The sequence below is a fragment of the Vipera ursinii genome (assembly GCF_947247035.1).
Source record: "Vipera ursinii genome assembly, chromosome: 16".
NCBI lineage: Eukaryota > Metazoa > Chordata > Lepidosauria > Squamata > Viperidae > Vipera > Vipera ursinii.
The window spans coordinates 3,591,365-3,613,378 of record NC_139529.1 but is presented as its reverse complement, the minus strand read 5'-3'; the positions used below and the strand labels follow the sequence as shown (position 1 = coordinate 3,613,378).

The following is a 22,014-nucleotide window of genomic DNA, read 5'->3' as shown; positions in this document are numbered from 1 at the left end:
CAAAGACTTTCAGAATTCTGTTCCAGTTTGGCTAGCCACCCACGGCTTCATTTTAGCTTGGGTCCTGTTGGTGACTGGTGCAGCCGGTTGTTCAGGCATAAGTGGTTTAGGGTCAGTGGTCCGTGTGCTGTTACATTGGGGCATGCGAGATAATGCATCTGCCAAACACCCCCCCCCCCTAAGTGTTTGAAAGTGAAACGGAATCAGTGAAAATGTTGGGACCAGGATTTTGAAGTACCTGGCAGATGTAATTCTGGAGCTACTGAATGTATGCTATGTTACACAGGGGAAATACCAGAGGACTGGAAGAGAGCTGATGTTGCAATCTACAGAAGCTGAAAATGGATTCAGGATTTTAATATCAAGACCTGGAAAAATCCTAGAAAAGATAATCAAGCAGAGGATTTGTGAGCATCTAGAAAGAAACAAACCTTATCACTAGAAGCCAGCATGGGTTTATTAAAAAGAGATCATGGCAGACAAACCTTATGGCCTTTTTTGATAAAGTAACTAAATTAGCAAATCAGCAAAATAGACATGGTATATCTGAACTTTAGCAAGGCATTTAAATAAATAGACCACAACCTTCTCCTTGGTAAGATATTACCATATAGCAGGGGTCTTTAAACCTAGCCCTTTTATGACTTGTGGAGTTCAACTCCCAGAATTCCTGAGGCAGCATGGGGGAACAATGGTCCCTTCGTGACTTCTGGACTTCAACTCCCAGAATTCCTCAGCCAGCATGGCTCTGCTTGGAGACCTCTCCCTTTCCCCTCAGCATGGCTGGCTCAGGAATGCTGGGAGTTGAAGTCCACGAGTCATGAACCAGCCACGGTTGCCTACCCTTGGGCTCAAATCTCAGAAGCATCTTGACAGACTTGGGGATCAAGCCCTATCTAATAAGGGGCCATAAAGGTTTTTAAGAAAATGCTGGGCAGCCACTTGTCTAAAATGATACCGCCAGTGCTGCTTTAGCAGGGGGCTGGACTAGAAGACCTCCAGGGTCCCTTCGCAGCTCCATCCCGATTCTAATGAAGTTCAGTGCGGAGAAAGGGGAGCTTCTCCGCGGGCGACTCTTCCCGTTGAGTAGCTCTGTGCTTCGGGGGGGCGTGGATCCGAGGCCCCGCCCAGGCGCTCCCGGAAGTCCGGTCCTCTGGCGGGGCGGGAGAGTCTCGGCCGTCTCCCGCGGCCCATGGCCGGGCACAGCGCCCTGCCTCCCGGCGCCGTCCTCGGGGACAGCCCGGAGCCTGCCTGGGCAGGCCTCGCCGGGGTGAAAGGCCCGCGGGGGCCCATTGCCTCTGAGCACGTGCAGAGTCTTCGCTGGCCGGCTGGGCGGGCAGTGAGATCCTGCGGGACTCTGCCTCTTTCTCTCCCCAAAGCGGCCCGCTGCAGCGCAGGGTTCCAGGTCCCATGATTCCCACCCAGAGGCCGTAGGGTGGTGTGTCGCTGGGATCGGTGGTGGCCTTCAAAGAAAGAATGAATGAACCTTTACTGTCAAAGGACAACCATGTAAAGATGGAGAATTGGCTGAGCCCACTGCTCTTTGTGTGTGTCTTTGCTTGTTTGTGTGTGACAACAGTCCCCGTTTTCTGGTGGTGGCCTTCAACTTTGTGTGTGTGTGTGTGAGAGAGAGAGAGAGTCCCTGTTTTCTGGTGGTGGCCTTCAACTGCTCTCTCTCTCTCTCTCTGTGCCTGTGTGTGTGTGTGTGTGTGTGTGTGTGTGTGACACGCAGTCCCCCTTTTCTGGTGGTGGCCTTCAACTGCTTTGTGTGTGTGTGATGGAGTCCCCGTTTTCTGCAATAGAGCCGAGAGGAAAGTGCCTCTGAGGCCCAGATATTTAAGGGGGGGGTGTCCTGGAGGGGATTCCCCTCCCCGCTGCAGTCTCGCAAAGGGCTGCCGGCGAAGGAAGCGGGAAAGGGGGCGCGATTGGGGGGGTCCAGGAGGCCCCTCGGCCCGGCTGCGGGGTGGGGGAGGTAAGAGCGAACCCCCAAGTTCAAAGGGAGCCCCTCCCCTCATCTCCGCGACGGCAACAAAAATTCATCTGATTCAACGAAGGAGGAGGCCGATTGGTCGCTCTGGCGATGGCAGCGATTGGCAGGAGGACACTTCGGGGAGGTCCCTGTAGAAAAATAGGCGGAGCTTCCAGAAAAGGGCGCGCACATCTGCGATTAAACAGAACTGAGGCGGTAAATTGGTCGCTCGGGGCAGGACGGTGATTGGCAAGAGGAAGAGGCGGAGCTTCTAGAGGAAAGGGCGCTCAGAGAGATTCCGCCTCTACTTCCGTAAACGAAAAGAACTGAGGCGCCATAATTAACTCGCCCGCGGATGGGCTCGGAACCAGGTAGGGCGCAAGGGATGCCGGGAGTCGCAGTCCGAGAGGCTCTGTGGCGGAGAAGGAAGGGAGGGGGAGGCCGAGGACGGGTCTGGCGGGAGGGGCGCTGGGAGGGAGGCTTACCCTGTGAAAGTCTAACTGACAGGCAGAGGCTTCGGCTTTCCTCCCGGGACGGGCTGTGACTCCCCTCCGGGGAAGGGACGAAGCCGTGACCCGCCTCCCCCCATTTTCCCCTGCAGGAGTTCGGTCGAGCCCGGCGGAGGAAGGAGGGAGGCCCCGCGGAGCAGCCCCGGGAGGAGACGGCGGGAAAGACCCGGAAGGGATGAGCGGAGGGGGACTCCGGGAAAGGAGGCCGCCTGGAGGGCGAAGCGGGGAGCAGGAAACGGGCGGAGACCCCGAGACGGGCCTGGAGGGCGGAGGGTCCCTCAGAAGAGGCGGGAAACTCGGGAAACGCCTCAGAATCCAGGACGGAGGAAAGAAATATCAGTGCCCGGAATGTGGAAAATCCTTCAAAATAAATGGAAACCTTAAAGCGCATCTAAGAACCCACACTGGAGAAAAACCATATAAATGCCTAGAGTGTGGAAAAAGCTTCACTCAGAGGGGAACCCTTTATAATCATCAAAGAATTCACACTGGAGAGAAATCACATAAATGCCTGGAGTGTGGAAAGCGCTTCAGTCAGAGGGGAAACCTTTATAGACATGAAAGTATCCACTCAGGAAATAAACCGCATAAATGCCTGGAATGTGGAAAGAGCTTCAGTCTGAGGGGACACCTTTATAGACATCAAAGAATTCACACTGGAGAGAAACCATTTAAATGCCCGCAGTGTGGAAAGAGCTTTAGTCAAAAGGGCGAACTGTATAACCATCAAAGAATTCACACTGGAGAGAAACCATTTAAATGCCTGCAGTGTGGAAAGAGCTTTAGTGAGAGGGGACACCTCTATAAGCATCAAAGAATCCACTCAGGAGAAAAACCATATAAGTGCCTGGAGTGTGGAAAGAACTTCAGTCAGAGGGGACACCTTTATAGTCATCAAAGAATTCACACTAGAGAAAAACCGCATCAGTGCCCGCAGTGTGGAAAGAGTTTCAGTCAGAGGGGACACCTTTATGTACATCAAAGGCTCCACTCAGGAGAAAAACCATATAAATGTCTGGAGTGTGGAAAGACCTTCAGTCAGAGGGGACACCTTTATGTACATCAAAGGCTCCACTCAGGAGAAAAACCATATAAATGTCTGGAGTGTGGAAAGACCTTCAGTCAGAGGGGACACCTTTATGTACATCAAAGGCTCCACACTAGAGAAAAACCATATAAAAGCCTGGAGTGTGAAAAGAGCTTCAGTCAGACAGGAAACATTTATAGTCATCAAAGAATTCATACTGGAGAGAAACCATATAAATGCCCGGAGTGTGGAAAGAGCTTCAGTCAGAGAGGAAACATTTATAAGCATCAAACAATTCATACTGGGGAGAAACCGCATAAATGCCTGGAGTGTGGAAAGAGGTTCAATCAGAGGGGAAACCTTTATGTACATCAAAGGATCCACACAGGAGAGAAACCGTATAAATGCCTGGAGTGTGGAAAGAGGTTCAGTCAGAGCATAATCCTTTATGTACATCAAAGGATCCACACAGGAGAAAAATCAACAGGCAGCCGGCAGGCAGTAGAAGTAGCCTGCAATACTGCATTCTAACCAGTGCGCCACTAGAGGTGGAAGTGACCTTGAAAGTCTTCTAATCCAATATACACAGAGACACACACACAGAGAGAGAAGGTTAAAGCAGGAGACCCTATATGTTCCAGACAAGTGGTTGTCCGGTCTCTTCTTAAAATCGTCAGGTGGTGGAGCACATACAACTTTTGAAGCCAAGCCATTCGATTGGTTAATTGTTTTCACTGTCAGGAAATTTCTCCTTATTTATTTATTTATTTATTGATGGGATTTATATCCCGCCCTATCTCCCGAAGGACTCAGGGCAGCTAACAACAAAACATATAATAAGTACAGAAATTAAGATAAAAATAAAATTAAAATCATCTGTGCAATAAATTAAAATTGAAAACAAAAAATAAATTAAAAATTGTAAATATAATTAATTAAAATGCCTGTCAGTCCAGGTTAGCCTGGTGGAAAAGGAGTGTTTTGAGGCCGCGGCGAAAGGATTGGAGATTTTGGGCCATCCGAAGTTCAGGGGGGAGTTGATTCCATAGGACTGGCGCTCCCACAGAGAAGGCCCTCCCCCTGGGGGTCGCCAGCCGACATTGCCTAGCTGATGGTACCCTGAGGAGGCCTTCTCTGTGTGAGCGTACTGGACGATGGGAATTTGTTCCCGGCAGCAGATGGTCCTGCAAGTATCCCGGACCTAAGCCATGTAGGGCTTTAAAGGTAAGTACCAGCACCAAATCTCACCCGGAGGGCAACCGGTAGCCAATGCAGCTCACGCAGGAGGGGTGTAATATGGGAGTATCGGGGTGCTCCCATCACTACCCGTGCAGCTGCACTCTGCACCAGCTGAAGCCTCCGGGTGGTCTTCAAGGGCAGCCCCATGTAGAGAGCATTACAGTAGTCTATACGGGAGGTAACAAGTGCGTGGGTGACTGTACGTAGGACATCTCGGTCCAGAAAGGGGCGCAATTGGTATATTAGGCGAATCTGGGCAAATGCCCCCCTACCTAGTTGTAGGTAGTTTCTCTACTTCATTACTTTCCATCTCTGGTCCACTAATTTTGTCACTTGGTCAAAGAATGTAATAAGATTTGTCAGGCATGATTTGTTTTTGACAAACCCATGTTGACTTTTAGTGATGACTTTGTTTGCATTCCTCTGTAGATGAGGGGAGGGGTTCCCTTTGAACTTGGGGGTTTGCTCTTCCCCCACCCTGCAGCCAGACTGAGGGGCCTCCTGGAGCCCCCCCAATCACACACCCCTTCCCGCTTCCTTCCCCGAGAGCCCTTTGCGAGACTGCAGCGGGGGGATCCCCTCCAGGACCCCCCCTTAATATCTGGGCCTCTCGGACCTTTTCCTCCATCGCCCCCCCCAATGCGCCCCTCTCCCCCGGGAAGCCTGGCCCGGGACCCTCGGCCTTGGGGGGCTCCCCGCATTCCATGCACTCCCCAAAGGCTGGAGGGATTCCTGCTCCTGCTGCTCTCAGGCTCCAGCCAGCTTCTCCTTGGCTGCGAGATCCGATGCTGGAGCCCAGCGACGCCCTCCAGGTGCTTTTAGACGTAGGCAGGGCGTTCTCTTACCGGCCAACAGAGCAACCGAGCTGGAAGGGACCTTGGAGGTCTTCTAGTCGAGCCCCAGCTCCAGCAGGAGACCCTCAATCATTCCAGACAAGGGGGGGATACGCTGGGTATGGAGGAGCTGGGAGGTTCTTTACTGGCTTCTGTGTTCTGCTTTTATTAGAGTGTGGTTGTATAAATGTAATGCATGCCTACCTGCCCCTGGCTAGCACCTATTATTCGGTAGAACAGCCTAATATTTTTATCATCACTTCTGAGCAAAGAGAAGGGCTGAGTTTAATAAACAGTGGAAGAACTGCTGTTATTCTCTGAAGATCTCTAAACCCTTTGATTCGATAAACCTGTCCATAGAGGGCTTAAAAGCAATAAGACTTATTCTTTTTGGTGCCCCTTCCCGCTTCCTTCCCCGAGAGCCCTTTGTGAGACTGCAGCGGGGGGGGGGGAACCCTCCAGGACCTCTTGGCGTCCTGAAGCTGAAGCTTCCAGAAAAAGAAACCTTTTCCTCCATTACCCCCCCCCCCAATGCGCCCCTCTCTCCATGGAAAGCCTGGCCTGGGACCCTCAGCCTTGGGGGGCTCCCCACATTCCATGCACTCCCCAAAGGCTGGAGGGATTCCTGCTCCTGCTGCTCTTCGGCTACAGCCAGCTTCTCCTTGGCTGTGAGATCTGATGCTGGAGCCCAGCAACGCCCTCCAGGAGTTTTTAGACGTAGGCAGGACGTTCTCTTATCGGCCAACAGAACAACCGAGCTGGAAGGGACCTTGGAGGTCTTGTAGTCGAGCCCCAGCTCCAGCAGGAGACCCTCAATGATTCCAGACAAGGGGGGATACGCTGGGTATGGAGGAGCTGGGAGGTTCTTTACTGGCTATGTTCTGCTTTTATTAAAGAGTGTGGTTGTATAAGTGTAATGCATGCCTACATGCCCCTGGCTAGCACCTGTTATTCGGTAGAACACACCTAATATTTTTTATCAAGGGCTGTAAGCCTGTCCATAGAGGGCTTTAAAGCAATAAGACTTACTCTTTTTGGTGCCCTTCTGTTATGAGTTTCTAAGGAACTGCCTCAGTTGGTCACTAAGGAAAGCAAGACTCTTAATCCATTCTGAACTTTTGCAGAGATACAGTTGATTGAGGGAGGACAAGGTGAGGTCTGAAAAGCCAGTGCAGATCAAATGGCATTCTTTGTTCCCAAAAGCCCACAGCCTTTATGGCTGCCTCAATAGGGCTGGAAGGCACTCAAAGATTGTCTAGTCCAGCCCCCTGCTCAAGTAGGAGACCTGGCTTACACCATCCTGCTCAAATGGTGGTGCAATCTGGAATGTAAAGACAAGATATGTATAAGCTAAAAATTATTGATAAATGTAATTTTTTTTACTTGTAATAGCGTAATATGACAGCAGATATTAAGGGGAAAAGAGAGTAAATATTTGATGTCATTTGAGATACAGATGCCGTACTCTCTTATATTAGAACATGCACTGACAGTGTAACAACGGATAAGTGCATTAGAGTTTATGGGAACTGTAAACCCTGGATGACTGCAGAGATACGAACACTCCTGAGAGCCCGGGATTCTGCCTTTAAGGCAGGGGACAGGGACAGATACAGAGAGGCCAGGGCAAATCTCAGAAGAGGCATTAGGATGGCAAAACAACAATACAAACAAAAGGTGGAGAACCATTTAGCGACCAACGATCCGAGGCAAGTATGGCAGAGACTGCAGCACTTAACCAACTATAAGGGCAGCACGAGGAGCATGGCAAACACCGATGCCTTGTTGGCTGAGGAGCTGAATATCTTCTTCGCCCACTACGAGGTTAAAAGACCAGACCCCGTAGCCTCTGCTAGCCGGCCTTCTGACTCTCAGCCACTCACCCTGTGTGAACACCAAGTGAGGGCTGTATTGAAGGCTGTGAATCCCAGCAAAGCCGCAGGCCCAGATGGGGTGCTGGGGATAGTGGTCAGGAATTGTGCCGATCAATTAGCAGGGGTCCTGACAAGGATTTTTAACATCTCCTTGCAAACGGAATGTGTACCATCATGCTTGAAGGCAGCTACCATTATCCCAGTCCCCAAGAAAACTGCAGTTGAGTGCCTGAATGACTACAGACCTATTGCATTAATGTCTGTAGTCATGAAATGCTTTGAAAGATTGGTTCTCCAACATCTTAGGACATGCCTCCCACTGGATTTTGATAAACATCAATTTGCCTACAGGGGAAATAGGTCGACAGACGATGCCATAGCTACTGCTTTACACTCTGTAGCAAGTCATCTCGAGAAACCTGGAAGTTACGTCAGGATGCTTTTTGTTGACTACAGCTCGGCTTTCAACACCATTTTGCCGAGCATTCTCATCGAGAAGCTGACTGACTTGAAATTCTCCCCCGCTATCTGTGATTGGATTCAAGACTTTCTTAGGGATTGGGTACAAACAGTGAGGGTCGGGTCTGCTTTGTCCACCCCCCTGAAGCTTTGCACTGGCACGCCACAGGGCTGTGTGCTTAGGCCCTACATGTACTCTTTATACACTTATGATTGTGTATCATCTGACCCATCCACTGCGATAATCAAGTTCGCAGATGATACAACTGTGGTGGGTCTTATTACAGGTGGGGATGAGACAGCATATAGGGCGGAGGTACAAAAACTATCCATATGGTGTAGTAACAACAACTTGCACCTAAACATCGGCAAGATGAAAGAGATGGTGTTAGACTTCCGGAGAAAAAAGGAGGAACCTGCCCCACTTTACATCGGGGAGGACTGTGTAGAGAGAGTTTCCTCCTTTAAATTTCTGGGAGTCTACCTCTGTGAAGATCTGACCTGGAAAGTTAACACAACCCAAGTGGCTAGAAAGGCCCAACAGAGGCTTCACTTTCTTAGGATCTTGCGGAAGAACAGGGTAGAACAGCTAATGACCCTCTTTTACCGGTCTACCATAGAGAGCGTCCTCTCGTATGGTATTGTGGTTTGGTATGCTGGTCTGACAGCCGCGGACAGGAAAGTATTACAGAGGGTAGTGAGCACAGCACAAGACATTGTGGGCTGTTCCCTGACACCACTGGATGACCTCGCCAGGGCTCGTTGCCTTGGAAGAGTGAGGAAGATTCTCAGGGATGACTCACACCCTGGACGGTATCTCTTTACTCTCCTACCATCCGGTAGGAGATACAGGAATATAGCCAGCCATACCAACAGGCTGAAAAATAGCTTTTATCCGTGGGCTGTTAGGCTTTTAAATGGGACATAATCTTATGCAGAATTGACTTGGGAGACCGGTGTGTGGTGTAGTTGGTTCACATGGTGTGGTGGGATGGAGGGTTTGTTGTCACTGTGTGTTGGGGGGAGAGAGCACGGGGGGGGGGAGGCTCAGTTAATCTCAATGTACACATGTTGTACTTTGACAATAAAGGTTTATTTATTTGTACTATAGATTTATGTATCTTATTGAACTTTTGATTAACCCTGCCACTACATGGTTTTTAAAATACTTAACTGGAAAATAAGAAAACTAATAAAATAGACCCTTTGATTCGATAACCCTGTCCATAGAAGGCTTAAAAGCAATAAGACTTATTCTTTTTGGTGCCCTTCTGTTATGGGTTTCTAAGGAACTGCCTCAGCTGGTCAGTAAGGAAAGCAAGACTTAATTTATTCTGAACTTTTGCAGAGAAACAGTTGGTTGTGGGAGGACAAGGCGAGGTCTGAAAAGCCAGCGCAGATCAAAGGGCATTCTTTGTTCCCAAAATCCCACAGCCTTTGATCATACTTGACTTGGAAACAGCCAATCCAGAGCTTCAGAAAGATCAGGTACAAGATTTATTTTTTTAATGGGGGTAGTACAGTAACCCCCCAGTGCAAAGATTAACCTTTTTCTTGCCTACCTGAGGAGCTCTTATCAATTATCACATTTTACTTATTTTATCTAAACCGGCACATTGATATAATGTCCTTATTATCTAACCCTCCAAAAGGTTATGGGAGGAGAATGCATTTTTTTCTTCCAGAACAGTGATGTAATTCTGTTCTCTTTCCATGGCTGTTCAGAGGCACTTGGTAGTTTTGCCATCTGAATTCTCCTACTTCAGATACGGTGGGTTTTATAGAGTTATAGGGCTGGAAGGCACTCAAAGGTCGTCTAGTCCAGCCCCCTGTTCAAGTAGGAGACCTGGCTTACATCATCCTGCTCAAATGGTGGTTCAATCTGGAATGTAAAGACGAGATATGTATAAGCTAAAAGTTATTGATAAATGTAATAATGTTTTACTTAATTAATAACAATGTAATGAGAGCAGATATTAAGGGGAAAAGAGAAGAAACATTTGATGTCATTTGAGATTTGTACTATAGAATTATGTATCTTATTGAACTTTTGATTAACCCAGCCACCACGTTCCTTTTTAAATACTTAACTGGAAAATTAGAAAACTAATAAAATTATTTTTTTAAAAAAAATGGTTGTTCGGTCTGTTTTTGAAAGCCTCCAGTGATAGAGCAGACATAACTCTGGGAGGTAAGCTATTCCACTCATTAATTGTTCTGTCAGAAAACTTTTATTTCTAGGTTTGATCTTTCCTTAACAACCTTCACCCATTACTCCTTGTCCTGCTTTCGGGTGCTATGGAAAATAAATCAATCCCCTCTTCTCTGTCACAGACCCTAAAGTAACAAAAGGCAGCTTGGAGGTCTTCTAGTCCGATCCCCTCCTCGAGCAGAACGTATATCGTATCAAGCAGGTGGATGTCCAGTCTCTTCTTAAAAATCTCCAGTGATGGAGCGCCCACGATTTCTGGGGGTAAGCTGTTCCACTGGTTGATTGTCCTCACTGTCAGGAAATGTCTCCTTAGTTCCAGGTTGCTTCTCTCTTTGCTCAGTTTCCAACCATTGTTTCTCGTCCTTCCCTCTGGTGCTTTGGTGAACAACCTGGCCCCCTCTGCCTCGTGGCAGCCCCTCAAATACTGGAACAGAGCTATGATGTCTCCCCTATTTCTTCTTTTCCGCAAGTTGCCCAGAGGTGGAGCCCAGGCCAAGCCTTTCTGATCTACTAAGGACCTCGTCTGATTCAAGGTCCTCTGATTCTCCAGCCTTCTCTTCAGGTTTTCTGCCTTCCACAAGAACCTTCTAGGAAATCCCTGTCCTTTGTCAGAGCTCTTCATTTCCCACAAGGAAATTTAGCCTGCAATTTACCGGAGATTCTGAAAAACAGAAGTAAGCTGAAGAAAACTTCTGATATCAAGAAATTACCTTAATGACAAGATATGGCTGTTCCAGATAAGAGGGTGATGGCCACACAGTGGGGGAATATTAGGGAGTGATCTGCATCAGTGAGTCTTGTTCAAGCAGCTGTCTTAATGGAGCTTCTACATGCAAAGAGGCAGACCTCTTCAGGCACAAAATGGAGGGGGGAAGGCTTTCCAAAGGAATAACCCTGGCATTGCTAGTATGCATAAATGCAAGGGCAGATAATCCTTGTTAGCACTTCTTGATATTTAAGGGCAAGGAGGAAGTTCAATTTCAAAATGCAAGTCACGTTTGTGAAGGGCTGCTGGAGTCTGGGCTGCCCTCCATTTAGTAGCAAACGTCTCCTAGGATTAGGGAGGGCAACACAGAGGTGAAAACACTATATTCTTTTCATGGAAATGGGACAAATGTGCTCCAGGAAAACGTCCATCTTTCATCTCTTATTGATGTTAAAAGGCTAGGCCAGGGGTTGGCAACCTGAAACAGTGAAAGAGCCACTCAGAACCGGTTCCCTCACAAAAGGGAAAACTGGGAGCCGCAAAAAATGTGCATGTGTGTGCATGCACAGAACGGGGCTTGATTGAAGAGGAGCCTAAGGCCGCCCTGCTGCCTCTACTCTCATTCACTCGCCTTTGCTTGGAAAAGCTTGTCTTGCTCTCATTCACTCACGTTTTGTTTGCAAAAGCTTCTCTCTCGCTCTCTCATTCACTCACACTTTGCTCAAAAAAGCTTCCTTCTCCCTCTATTCACTCACACTTTGCTTTAAAATGCTTCTCTCTCGCTCTCATTCACTGACTTGAAAGGCCAGCCGTGGCATCTCCATTGACTTCCATGGGGACACTTGGCAATGTTGGCAGTAGCGATAGAGGCGGCGAGAGATGCTGGAGGTCTGCCACATCTCCAAGTACCAGGCGGTGCTGCCCAGACACACTGCTGCTCCTGTCACCACAGCCGCCAAATACGGCAAGCGCAGCAGCTTCCATGTCCTCCAGCATCTCTCAGTGAGCACACTAGGCCGCCCCAACAGCAGCCGTTGCCAGAGCGATTGCCCGCCACTTGGGGCCCACTGCTGCCATGGGGCCCAGCACGGGAATTTGTTTCTGCCGCAAAGAAGCAACAAGAAGGTGGTAGCCATGGCAGCAGAAGGCCCCAAGGGCCAGGCAATCGCTCCGGCAGCAGCTGCTGCTGTTGGGGCGGCCTAGTGCACTCACCGAGAGATGCTGGAGGTGTTCCAGGCCCAGTGTGGGAGCAGCTTCGTTCGCCATCTTTGGTGGCTGTGGCGACAGGAGCAGCGGTGTCTGGGCAGCACCTCCTGGTACTTAAAGGGGTGGAAGTTTTTAGTCCCACTTTTTTTGGGGGGGGACTGCACATGGCAGAAGAGTGGGAGCCGCAGGAGACAGCTGAAAGAGCTGCATGTGGCTCCGGAGCCATGGGTTGCCGACCCGTTGGCTAGGCTGAACCTTCTTTTTTTATGGATTGGGGCCACATAGCATCTGTAACCTCTAAATTAGCAAAGCTTTTAAAACTTGACAAACTCATCTGGCCATTGGACTCCGCAGATCATGACAAACCAAACCAAGTTTAAAAATAATCGCAAACGGTCAGTTTTCCACTTTGGGTGATCTCCATCACAGGAGCATACTACAATATCTGTGTCTGCTCAGCTGAAATAAAGTGATTCTGGGAAAATAGGCTTTCATAGAGTCATAGGACTGGAAGGGAGATCCTAAGTTTTCTAGTCCAACCATTTGCTCAAGGCCAGAGCTTATATCATCCCGGTCAAATGGCTATTCAGTATATTTTTGAGAATCTCTAGTGATGGAGCAGCCAGAACCCAAGGAGGCAAGCTATCCCATGGATTAATTGTTCCGTCAGAAAATTTCTCTTTACTTCTAGGTTGGATCTCTTTTAAGAAGCTTCCAGGAAACCACAGATCTATCAACCTGACATCAATTATTTTATTTTATTTTTTTTAATTCCATTTATATCCCGCCCTTTTCCGAAGACTCAAGGCAGCTTACAAGCTTAGCAGTAGCCTTCATTCTATGTATATGCCTGCTTATTAGGGCTTTCACACCCCCCCCAAGCGGCATTATTACAAAGTCAGCTTAATTGCCCCCAACAATCTGGGTCCTCATTTTACCTACCTCGGAAGGATGGAAGGCTGAGTCAACCTTGAGCCTGGTGGGATGCGAACCTGCACTAATTGCAGGTAGCTGGTGTTACTTAAGGAGGCATTAGCCCACTGCTCCACCAAGGCTCTATATTATTACCTTATTTTATTTTATTACCTGGAAAGATTCTGGAAAAGATAATCAAGCAACAAATCTGCAAAAACCTAGAGGCAAGCCAAGTCATAACTAGAGGGTTTGTCAAAAACAGATCACGCCAGACAAATCTTTTGCATTCTTTGACAAAGTGACTGTATTTTTGGAGAAGCAAAATGCTGTGGACATAATTTACTTGGCATTTGGTAAAGGACACGACAACCGACCACTTGATGAGTTAGAAAAAGGTGGATTACAGTTTTAGTGGTCTATATTCATGAAGGATATCTGCAAAATACATCAAACTGTCATGAAGGATATCTGTAAAATAAATTACAATAGCAAGCCAGGTTCTGTCAGCCCCCCCCCCAGTTGTTCGATCAGCACTCCCCAAACTCAGTTTCTCCTTTCTTGCCCCCTCTTTACACCTTCTTTCCCAAAGGAACCTGTCAAGCGTCCTGCCGTCAAAGGATTTTCAGGAGGGGGACAAATGGGCAATAAACCTAATGTGGGAATTGGGGGGGGGGAGACTAACAGCTGAGGAAGAGCAGATCAACATGGAAACACACTGTCCCAGGGATCTTTACGGGCATTTACCCTGACTGTGGAAATTTACCAGCCCAAACACCTTGGTGTTCCCAAAACATGGCGGCATCACATTGGCTGGATCTGGACTGGTCATTGGGGGAGGGAAGGGCAATGAAGGGAAGAGTTTTGTGTTGTTGCATGGGACACTTAGATTCCATCTCCAGCCTCCTGTTCTTGGCCCAGGTTTGGACCCACATGTAGGAGCATGGTCCAGAAAGAACCACGGAAGGTACCAAGGTGAGATGGGTCATCATGGACCTAGAATGGGCCACTTCGCAGTAGACAGTCACTCTCCCCAATGAAGATACCCAGAGCTGAGAAACGTCAACTGCTTCGTGGCAGTGCTCCGCAAGCGGTTCAAGCCCCCCCTGGCCAACCATCAAGCTAGAGATCGCATGAACATTCGTCAGGGATGGAGAGGAGTGGCCGAATATGTCCAGGGGCTTTGCGACTGGCTTGCAGGTTCACTGATTGGCCACTGGCTGATCGGCTACTTTAAGGATGGGCTGAGGGATGTCAGGGTCAAGAACGTTTGTAAACTATTCTTAAAGTGACATTTCACCACAGGGAAAGTAAGTTTTTAGAATTTTTTTTTAACCAACAAAAAAGTCATGGGCATCAGAGACTGACATTATAGTGACTGCAAAATATGTCATAGGTTTGACTGATGCCCACAGAACACTCAAACTACAGTGGGGCAAAAAAGTATTTAGTCAGCCACCAATTGTGCAAGTTCTCCCACTTAAAAAGATGAGAGAGGCCTGTAATTTTCATCATAGGTATACCTCAACTATTAGAGACAAAATGGGGGGAAAGAATCCAGGAAATCACATTGTAGGATTTCTAATGAATTAATTCGTACATTCCTCGGTAAAATAAGTATTTGGTCACCTACAAACAAGCAAGATTTCTGGCTCTCACAGACCTGTAACTTCTTCGTTAAGAGGCTCCTCTGTCCGCCACTCATTACCTGTATGAATGGCACCTGGTTGAACTTGTTATCAGTATAAAAGACACCAGTCCACAATCTCAAACAGTCACATTCCAAATTCCACTATGGCCAAGATCAAAGAGCTGTCGAGGGACACCAGAAACAAAATTGTAGACCTGCACCATGCTGGGAAGACTGAATTTGCAATAGGCAAGCAGCTTGGTGTGAAGAAATCAACTGTGGGAGCAATTATTAGAAAATGGAAGACATACAAGACCACTGATAATCTCCCTCGTTCTGGGGCTCCACGCAAGATCTCACCCCGTGGGGTCAAAATGATCACAAGAACGGTGAGCAAAAATCCCAGAACCACACGGGGGGACCTAGTGAATGACTTGCAGAGAGCTGGGACCAAAGTAACAAAGGCTACCATCAGTAACACACTATGCCGCCAGGGACTCAAATCCTGCAGTGCCAGACGTGTCCCCCTGCTTAAGCCAGTACATGTCCGGGTCCGTCTAAAGTTTGCTAGAGAGCATTTGGATGATCCAGAACAGGATTGGGAGAATGTCATATGGTCAGATGAAACCAAAGTAGAACTTTTTGGTAAAAACTCAACTCGTCGTGTTTGGAGGAGAAAGAATGCTGAGTTGCATCCAAAGAACACCATACCTACTGTGAAGCATAGGGGTGGAAACATCATGCTTTGGGGCTGTTTTTCTGCAAAGGGACCAGGACGACTGATCCGTGTAAAGGAAAGAATGAATGGGGCCATGTATTGTGAGATTTTGAGTGAAAACGTTCCATCAGCAAGGGCATTGAAGATGAAACGTGGCTGGGTCTTTCAGCATGACAATGATCCCAAACACACCGCCTGGGCAATGAAGGAGTGGTTTCGTAAGAAGCATTTCAAGGTCAGTCAGTCTCCAGATCTCAACCCCATAGAAAACCTTTGGAGGGAGTTGAAAGTCCGTGTTGCCCAGCGACAGCTCCAAAACATCACTGCTCTAGAGAAGATCTGCATGGAGGAATGGGCCAAAATACCAGCAACAGTGTGTGCAAACCTTGTGAAGACTTACAGAAAACGTTTGACCTCTGTCATTGCCAACAAAGGGTATATAACAAAGTATTGAGATGAACTTCTGTTATTGACCAAATATTTATTTTCCACCATATTTTGCAAATAAATTCGTTAGAAATCCTACAATGTGATTTCCTGGATTCTTTCCCATTTTGTCTCTCATAGTTGAGGTATACCTATGATGAAAATTACAGGCCTCTCTCATCTTTTTAAGTGGGAGAACTTGCACAACTGGTGGCTGACTAAATACTTTTTTGCCCCACTGTATCTATGTATCAAATATAAATTATATGAATTACTGCAAGAAAAAGTAAAGGGTCTAGATGAAGCAACTCTAACCACAAAAGGAATGCTGTCCTTCCCTAGGAAAAAAGGCAAATATTTGTGATAGGAGGTTCAGTTCTTTGGGGAACAGAAACTATAGTCTTCAGACTGAACACTCAATCTAGGGAAGTATGTTGTCTCTCTGGAGCAAAAATGAAAGATGTAACTGAGAAACTTACTAAAATCATCATCCCCACAGAATACTACTCCTTTCTTTCCCTACACATGGGGACCAATGACGCAACAATGAATCTAAAAACAATAAGCAATAGGGAAGAATGTTAAAGAATTAGGAGCACGACTGGTATTTTTATCTATACTTCCAATAAAAGGCTTATCATCAGAAGTTGTATGTGGTCCAGCACCTGACGATTTGAAGAAAAGACCGCATAGCCACTTGTCTGGAATGTATAGGGTCTCCTGCTTTAACTAGACTAGAAGGCTTCAAAGGGCCCTTTCACCTCCACTGTTATAGTGGTTAGAGTGCATTATTGCAGGCTGCTTCTGTTGCCTGCCGGCTGCCTGTAATGTAGTTTGGAAATTTGAATTTCATTGTCTCAAGTGTGACTCAGCCTTCCATCCTTCCGAGGACAGTAAAATGAGGACCCAGATTTTGGGGGACAATAAGCTGACTCTATAAACCACTTAGGGGGCTGTAAAGCACTGTGAAGTGGTATTGCTATAATTCTGTTGCTTTGCGTGTACACTGAGAGCTTCTGCCCCGGAGCAAACTCCTTGTTTGCCTAATCACACTTGGCTAAACAAATTATTCCATTAAATTAAATCCATTGCGTTCAATTCAATTACTGAGCCATCATGATTGAAGGTCTTTCCACACTCAGGCATATTTAGCATTTTTCCCCATGTGAATCTTTTGATGTTGACAAAGGTGTACACTGTCGGTAAAGCTCTTTGCACAATGAAGGCATTCATACGGTTTTTCTCCAGTGTGATTTCTTTGATGTACATAAAGGTTTCCCCTCCGACTGAAACTCTTTCCACATTCCAGGCATTTATGAGGTTTCTCTCCAGTGTGAATTGTTTGATGTACATAAAGGTTTCCCCTTTGACTGAAGCTGTTTCCACACTCCAGGCATTTATACGGTTTCTCTCCAATGTGAATTGTTTGATGTTTATAAAGGTTTCCCCTCAGACTGAAGCTCTTTCCACACTCCAGGCATTTATGCAGTTTCTCTCCAGTGTGAATTGTTTGATGTGTATAAAGGTTTCCACTCTGACTGAAGCTCTTTCCACACTCCAGGCATTTATGTGGTTTCTCTCCAGTGTGAATTGTTTGATGTTTATAAAGGTTTCCTCTCAGACTGAAGCTCTTTCCACACTCCAGGCATTTATAAGGTTTTTCTCCAGTGTGGAGCCTTTGATGTACATAAAGGTTTCCCTTCAGATTGAAGGTCTTTCCACACTCCAGGCATTTATATGGTTTTTCTCCTGAGTGTATCCTTTGATGACTATAAAGGGTACGACTATGACTGAAGATCTTTCCACACTCCAGGCATTTATGCAGTTTATTTCCTGAGTGGATCCTTTGATGTCTATAAAGGTGTCCCCTCAGACTGAAGCTCTTTCCACACTGCGGGCATTTAAATGGTTTCTCTCCGGTGTGTATTGTTTGATGTCTATGAAGGTTTCCCCTCTGACTGAAGGTCTTTCCACACTTCAGGCATTTATGTGGTTTCTCTCCAGTGTGGAGCCTTTGATGTACATAAAGGTTTCCCCTCAGACTGAAGCTCTTTCCACACTCCAGGCATTTATATGGTTTTTCTCCAGTGTGGATCCTTTGATGTACATAAAGGCTTCCCCTCAGACTGAAGCTCTTTCCACACTCCAGGCATTTAAATGGTTTTTCTCCAGTGTGGATCCTTTGATGTACATAAAGGCTTCCCCTCTGACTGAAGCTCTTTCCACAGTCAGGGCATTTATATGGTTTTTCTCCAGTGTGGATTCTTAGATGCCCTTTAAGATCTCCATTTCTTTTAAAGGATTTTCCACATTCCGGGCACTGATATTTCTTTCCTCCCTCCTGGATTCTGTGGCGTTTCCCGAGTCTCCCGCCTCTTCTGAGGGACCCTCCGCCCTCCAGGCCCGTTTCGGGGTCTCCGCCCGTTTCCCGCTCCCCGCTTCGCCCTCCAGGCGGCCTCCTTTCCCGGAGTCCCCTTCGGCTCATCCCTTCCGCGCCTTGCCCGCCGTCTCCTCCCGGGGCTGCTCCGCGGGGCCTCCTTCCTTCCTCCGCCGGGCTCGCCCGAACTCCTGCAGGGGAGAAGGGGGAAAGGCTGGTCACGGCTTCGTCCCTTCCCGGAGGAGAGTTCCAGCCCCGCCCGGGGAGGAAGGCCGAAGCCTCGGCCTCTCAGTGAGACTTTCCGGGCAGGCCTCCCTCCCACCGTCCGTCCCGTCAGACCAGGCCTCGGCCTCTCCCGTCCCTTCTCCGCCAGAGAGACTCTCGGACTGCGACTCCCGGCATCCCTTGCGCCCCACCTGGCTCTTTTTCTTGCGGAAAAAACTTGGCCGCGAGCCCGTTTTCTGAAACTGGTAGCTCTTCTTTCCATGGAAGGAACCGCCCGAGGAGTCATCCTCCCAGTCTCCGCCCTCCCCCGACCGACCAATCCGCGCCCTCCTTCCTCGAATCAGCCATCTCGCGCCTGTGCAGTATCGAGGGGCGTGCTTGTCTCGGCGCGACGTCAATTAAACGCCTCAGTTTAATCCCAGATGTGCGTTCCCCTTGGCTGGGAGCTCCGCCTATTTTTCTACAGGGACCGCCCCGAGCTGTCCTGCTGCCAATCGCTGCCATCGCCAGAGCGATCAATCGGCGTCCTCCTTCCCTGTATAAGCGAGATGGCGCCTGCGCAGTAGCAGCTGGGTTTTGTTCCCGGCGCGGAGGTGGGCGATCGGGGGGCTCCGCTCTTCTGCCCCCCCCGCCCCTCATCCAGGCAGCCAGACCGAGGGACCCCCCCAATCGCGCCCCCCCTTTCCCGGGAGCCCTTTGCGAGACTGCAGCGGGGGGGGAATCCCCTCCAGGACCCCCCCTTAATATCTGGGCATGTCGGACCTTTTCCTCCATCGCCCCCCCCAATGCGCCCCTCTCCCCCGGGAAGCCTGGCCCGGGACCCTCGGCCCGCATTCCATGCACTCCCCAAAGGCTGGAGGGATTCCTGCTCCTGCCGCTCTCAGGCTCCAGCCAGCTCCTCCTTGGCTGCGAGATCCGATGCTGGAGCCCAGCGACGCCCTCCAGGTGCTTTTAGACGTAGGCAGGACGTTCTCTTACCGGCCAACAGAGCAACCGAGCTGGAAGGGACCTTGGAGGTCTTCTAGTCGAGCCCCAGCTCCAGCAGGAGACCCTCAGTGATTCCAGACAAGGGGGGATACGCTGGGTATGGAGGAGCTGGGAGGTTCTTGACTGGCTTCTACGTTCTGCTTTTATTAAAGAGTGTGGTTGTATAAGTGTAATGGATGCCTACCTGCCCCTGGCTAGCACCTGTTATTTGGTAGAGCACACCTAATATTTTTATCATCACTTCTGAGCAAAGAGAAGGGCTGAGTTTAATAAACAAGAGGAAGAACTGCTGTTATTCTCTGAAGCTCTCTAGACCAGGGGTCTTCAAACTTGGCCCTTTGATGACTTGTGGGCTTCAGCTCCCAGAATTCCTCAGCCAGCCACACTGACTGAGGAATTCTGGGAGTTGAAGTCCACAAGTCATCAAAGGCCCAAGTTTGAAGACCCCTGCTCTAGACCCTTTGATTTGATAAGCCTGTTCATAGAGGGCTTTAAAGCAATAAGACTTACTCTTTTTGGTGCCCTTCTGTTATGGGTTTCTAATAATAAACCTTTATTGTCAAAGTACAACATGTGTACATTGAGATTAGCTGAGCCTCCCCCTGTGCTCTCTCCCCCCAACACACAGTGACAACAAACCCTCCATCCCACCACACTATGTGAACCAACTACACCACACACTAAGGAACTGCCTCAGTGAGAAACAGTTTATTGCAGCAGGGCAAGGCGAAGTTTGGAAAGCCAGCGCAAAGGGCATTCTTTTATTTTCTAACCTGGAATTAAGGATAAATTTGCTAACAGTGAGAACAATTAACCTTGCCTTGCCTCCAGAAGTTGTGTGTGCTCCATCACTGGAGACTTTTAAGAAGAGACTGGACAACTATTCATCCAGGATGGTATAGGGCTTGCTGCTTGGACAGGGGGTTGGAGTAGAAGACCTCCAAGGTCCCTTCTGTTATTCTCTTGTTCTGTTAAATCACCCCTCGTGGCTCCCATCTTCTCGGCCAAAGATCCTGCCTTCCGAGAAACAGCCTTCCTTCTCAATCAATCATACACATGCTCTTTCTACCAACATTGGCAGATCTTCATTTTTCTACATCGTTTCCCATCTTTAGTAAACATTCTACCAATACACAGCTTTATCTACTTGCTCTAGTAGTTTTGCCAATTTTAGATTCGAAAAATAAAGTATAATCAGGACTCCCATTTTCTCTGTCAAACACAACTACCTTGATGTTTGCTATATCAGTTCTGACATCATATTCACCATTGCAGGAGGCAGTCTATTTAATACTCTGTAAATGATTTGGGTCCATAGCAGCAGGCCCCAATCTTTTTGGCTATGCGGACTGGCAGTGGCAGCAGTGGTGCCATGGAGGGCATGGTTTTGTGTGTGTGCCTGCCGTTTGCTCAAACGGAGCTTTGCACACTCACCTGCTGCTTGTGCTGCCCAGTTCCCAACTGGCCATGGTGACAACTGCCCCAGCTTGGTCCATTAGGGGGGAAAAAAGACTCTTAGGCTCATAGTTAGCCAAAAGTACACTTTACTAAAGCCAAATGGTTACAGAACAAGTAAAGCTGGATCTGAGCTTTTTGCACCCAAAGTATGAGATTAACTATTCCCCTTTTTTCACTTCCCTTTGGTTATCCCTGTCCAATTATACATTTAAGCTCTCAAACAACTTACCTCTAAAGTCACTGCAAGCATCCCACGTATATTCATACTATTAATTAATTCCAGCACTATTAATTTGCATCCTTGTTTTGCTCCCTTCTAAGAGCTGAATTATTTGATTAACATTCTGTTACTATTGGGCTTGTGCTGGAGGAGCTAACAGCTCTCCAGCAACCCAGACAGGCCGTCTCCGGTCCTGCAATTGGTCAGCCCCAGGGGGCAAGCATGGGTTCAAACCTATTGGCTGCCACCTTGGGGCTAGGCTACATATTGTGGCTGGTTACAGCCCGAGCTTCAGTACGGTTCCATCAAGAATAAAAGAATGAGTTATTCTGTACTCAGCCTCGTGTCTTCCTTCCTGCAACTAAGAGCCCACGACATAATACATTCCATGGAGTCTCACAAGGGCTTTGCTTCCATCATGTTTTGTTCTTACTGTTTTCAAGAACTGGCCTTCAACTGCATATTTGCACAAAACAAAATATTCACCAAGTGGCAAGTTCTCCTCCACTGGAGGTCCTCAGACTCAACCTGGATGGACATCTGGTAGAGGGATAGGCTCAGATAACTTCAAACGTTCCTTCCAACTTTGTGATTTTGGGATTCTAACCATGCTCCGAAGATGCAGTTCAGCTACATTCTCAGATCACATAATACATTGCAAAAGACAATCCCAACATTAAAAATAAAGTAGTGATGTTAAATGTATGACTAAGGAATTCAAACTATCAGTTTCCTTCTGGAATTGCTCCCTGCTTTGTCTCCTGCAGGAAATGTCTGCCTCTCGGCTCCAGAAGAGCCGCTGCTTGAGAAAAATGGCCAGGTTGCTGCTCACCAGCTGGTAAAGATCCAGGAAGAGAATGAACCGTGGGAAGAGATAACCATGGTCGTCATTAAGACAGGCACCATCTTTGCAGGTTCTTGGCTGTCAACAGTTTCCAAGCCAGATGTAAATCCTGGCCAAGTTGTCATCATCAGCTACACCCAGAGTGGGTAAAGTAGTCCCCTGCTGATAGTCAGTGGTCACTGC

The 22,014-nt window shown here is 48.0% G+C and overlaps 1 protein-coding gene across 1 annotated transcript; it reads left to right on the top strand.

Moving 5' to 3' along the window:
* Nucleotides 1-2,090: 2,090 nt before the first annotated feature.
* LOC310647681 (uncharacterized protein) lies at nucleotides 2,091-4,490 on the top strand. Its single transcript, XM_083375139.1, has 2 exons — nucleotides 2,091-2,340; nucleotides 2,571-4,490. Exons 1-2 carry the CDS (start codon nucleotides 2,325-2,327, stop codon nucleotides 4,034-4,036), a joined length of 1,482 nt encoding a protein of 493 aa, XP_083231265.1. The 5' UTR covers nucleotides 2,091-2,324; the 3' UTR covers nucleotides 4,037-4,490.
* The last annotated feature ends 17,524 nt before the right edge of the window (nucleotides 4,491-22,014 follow it).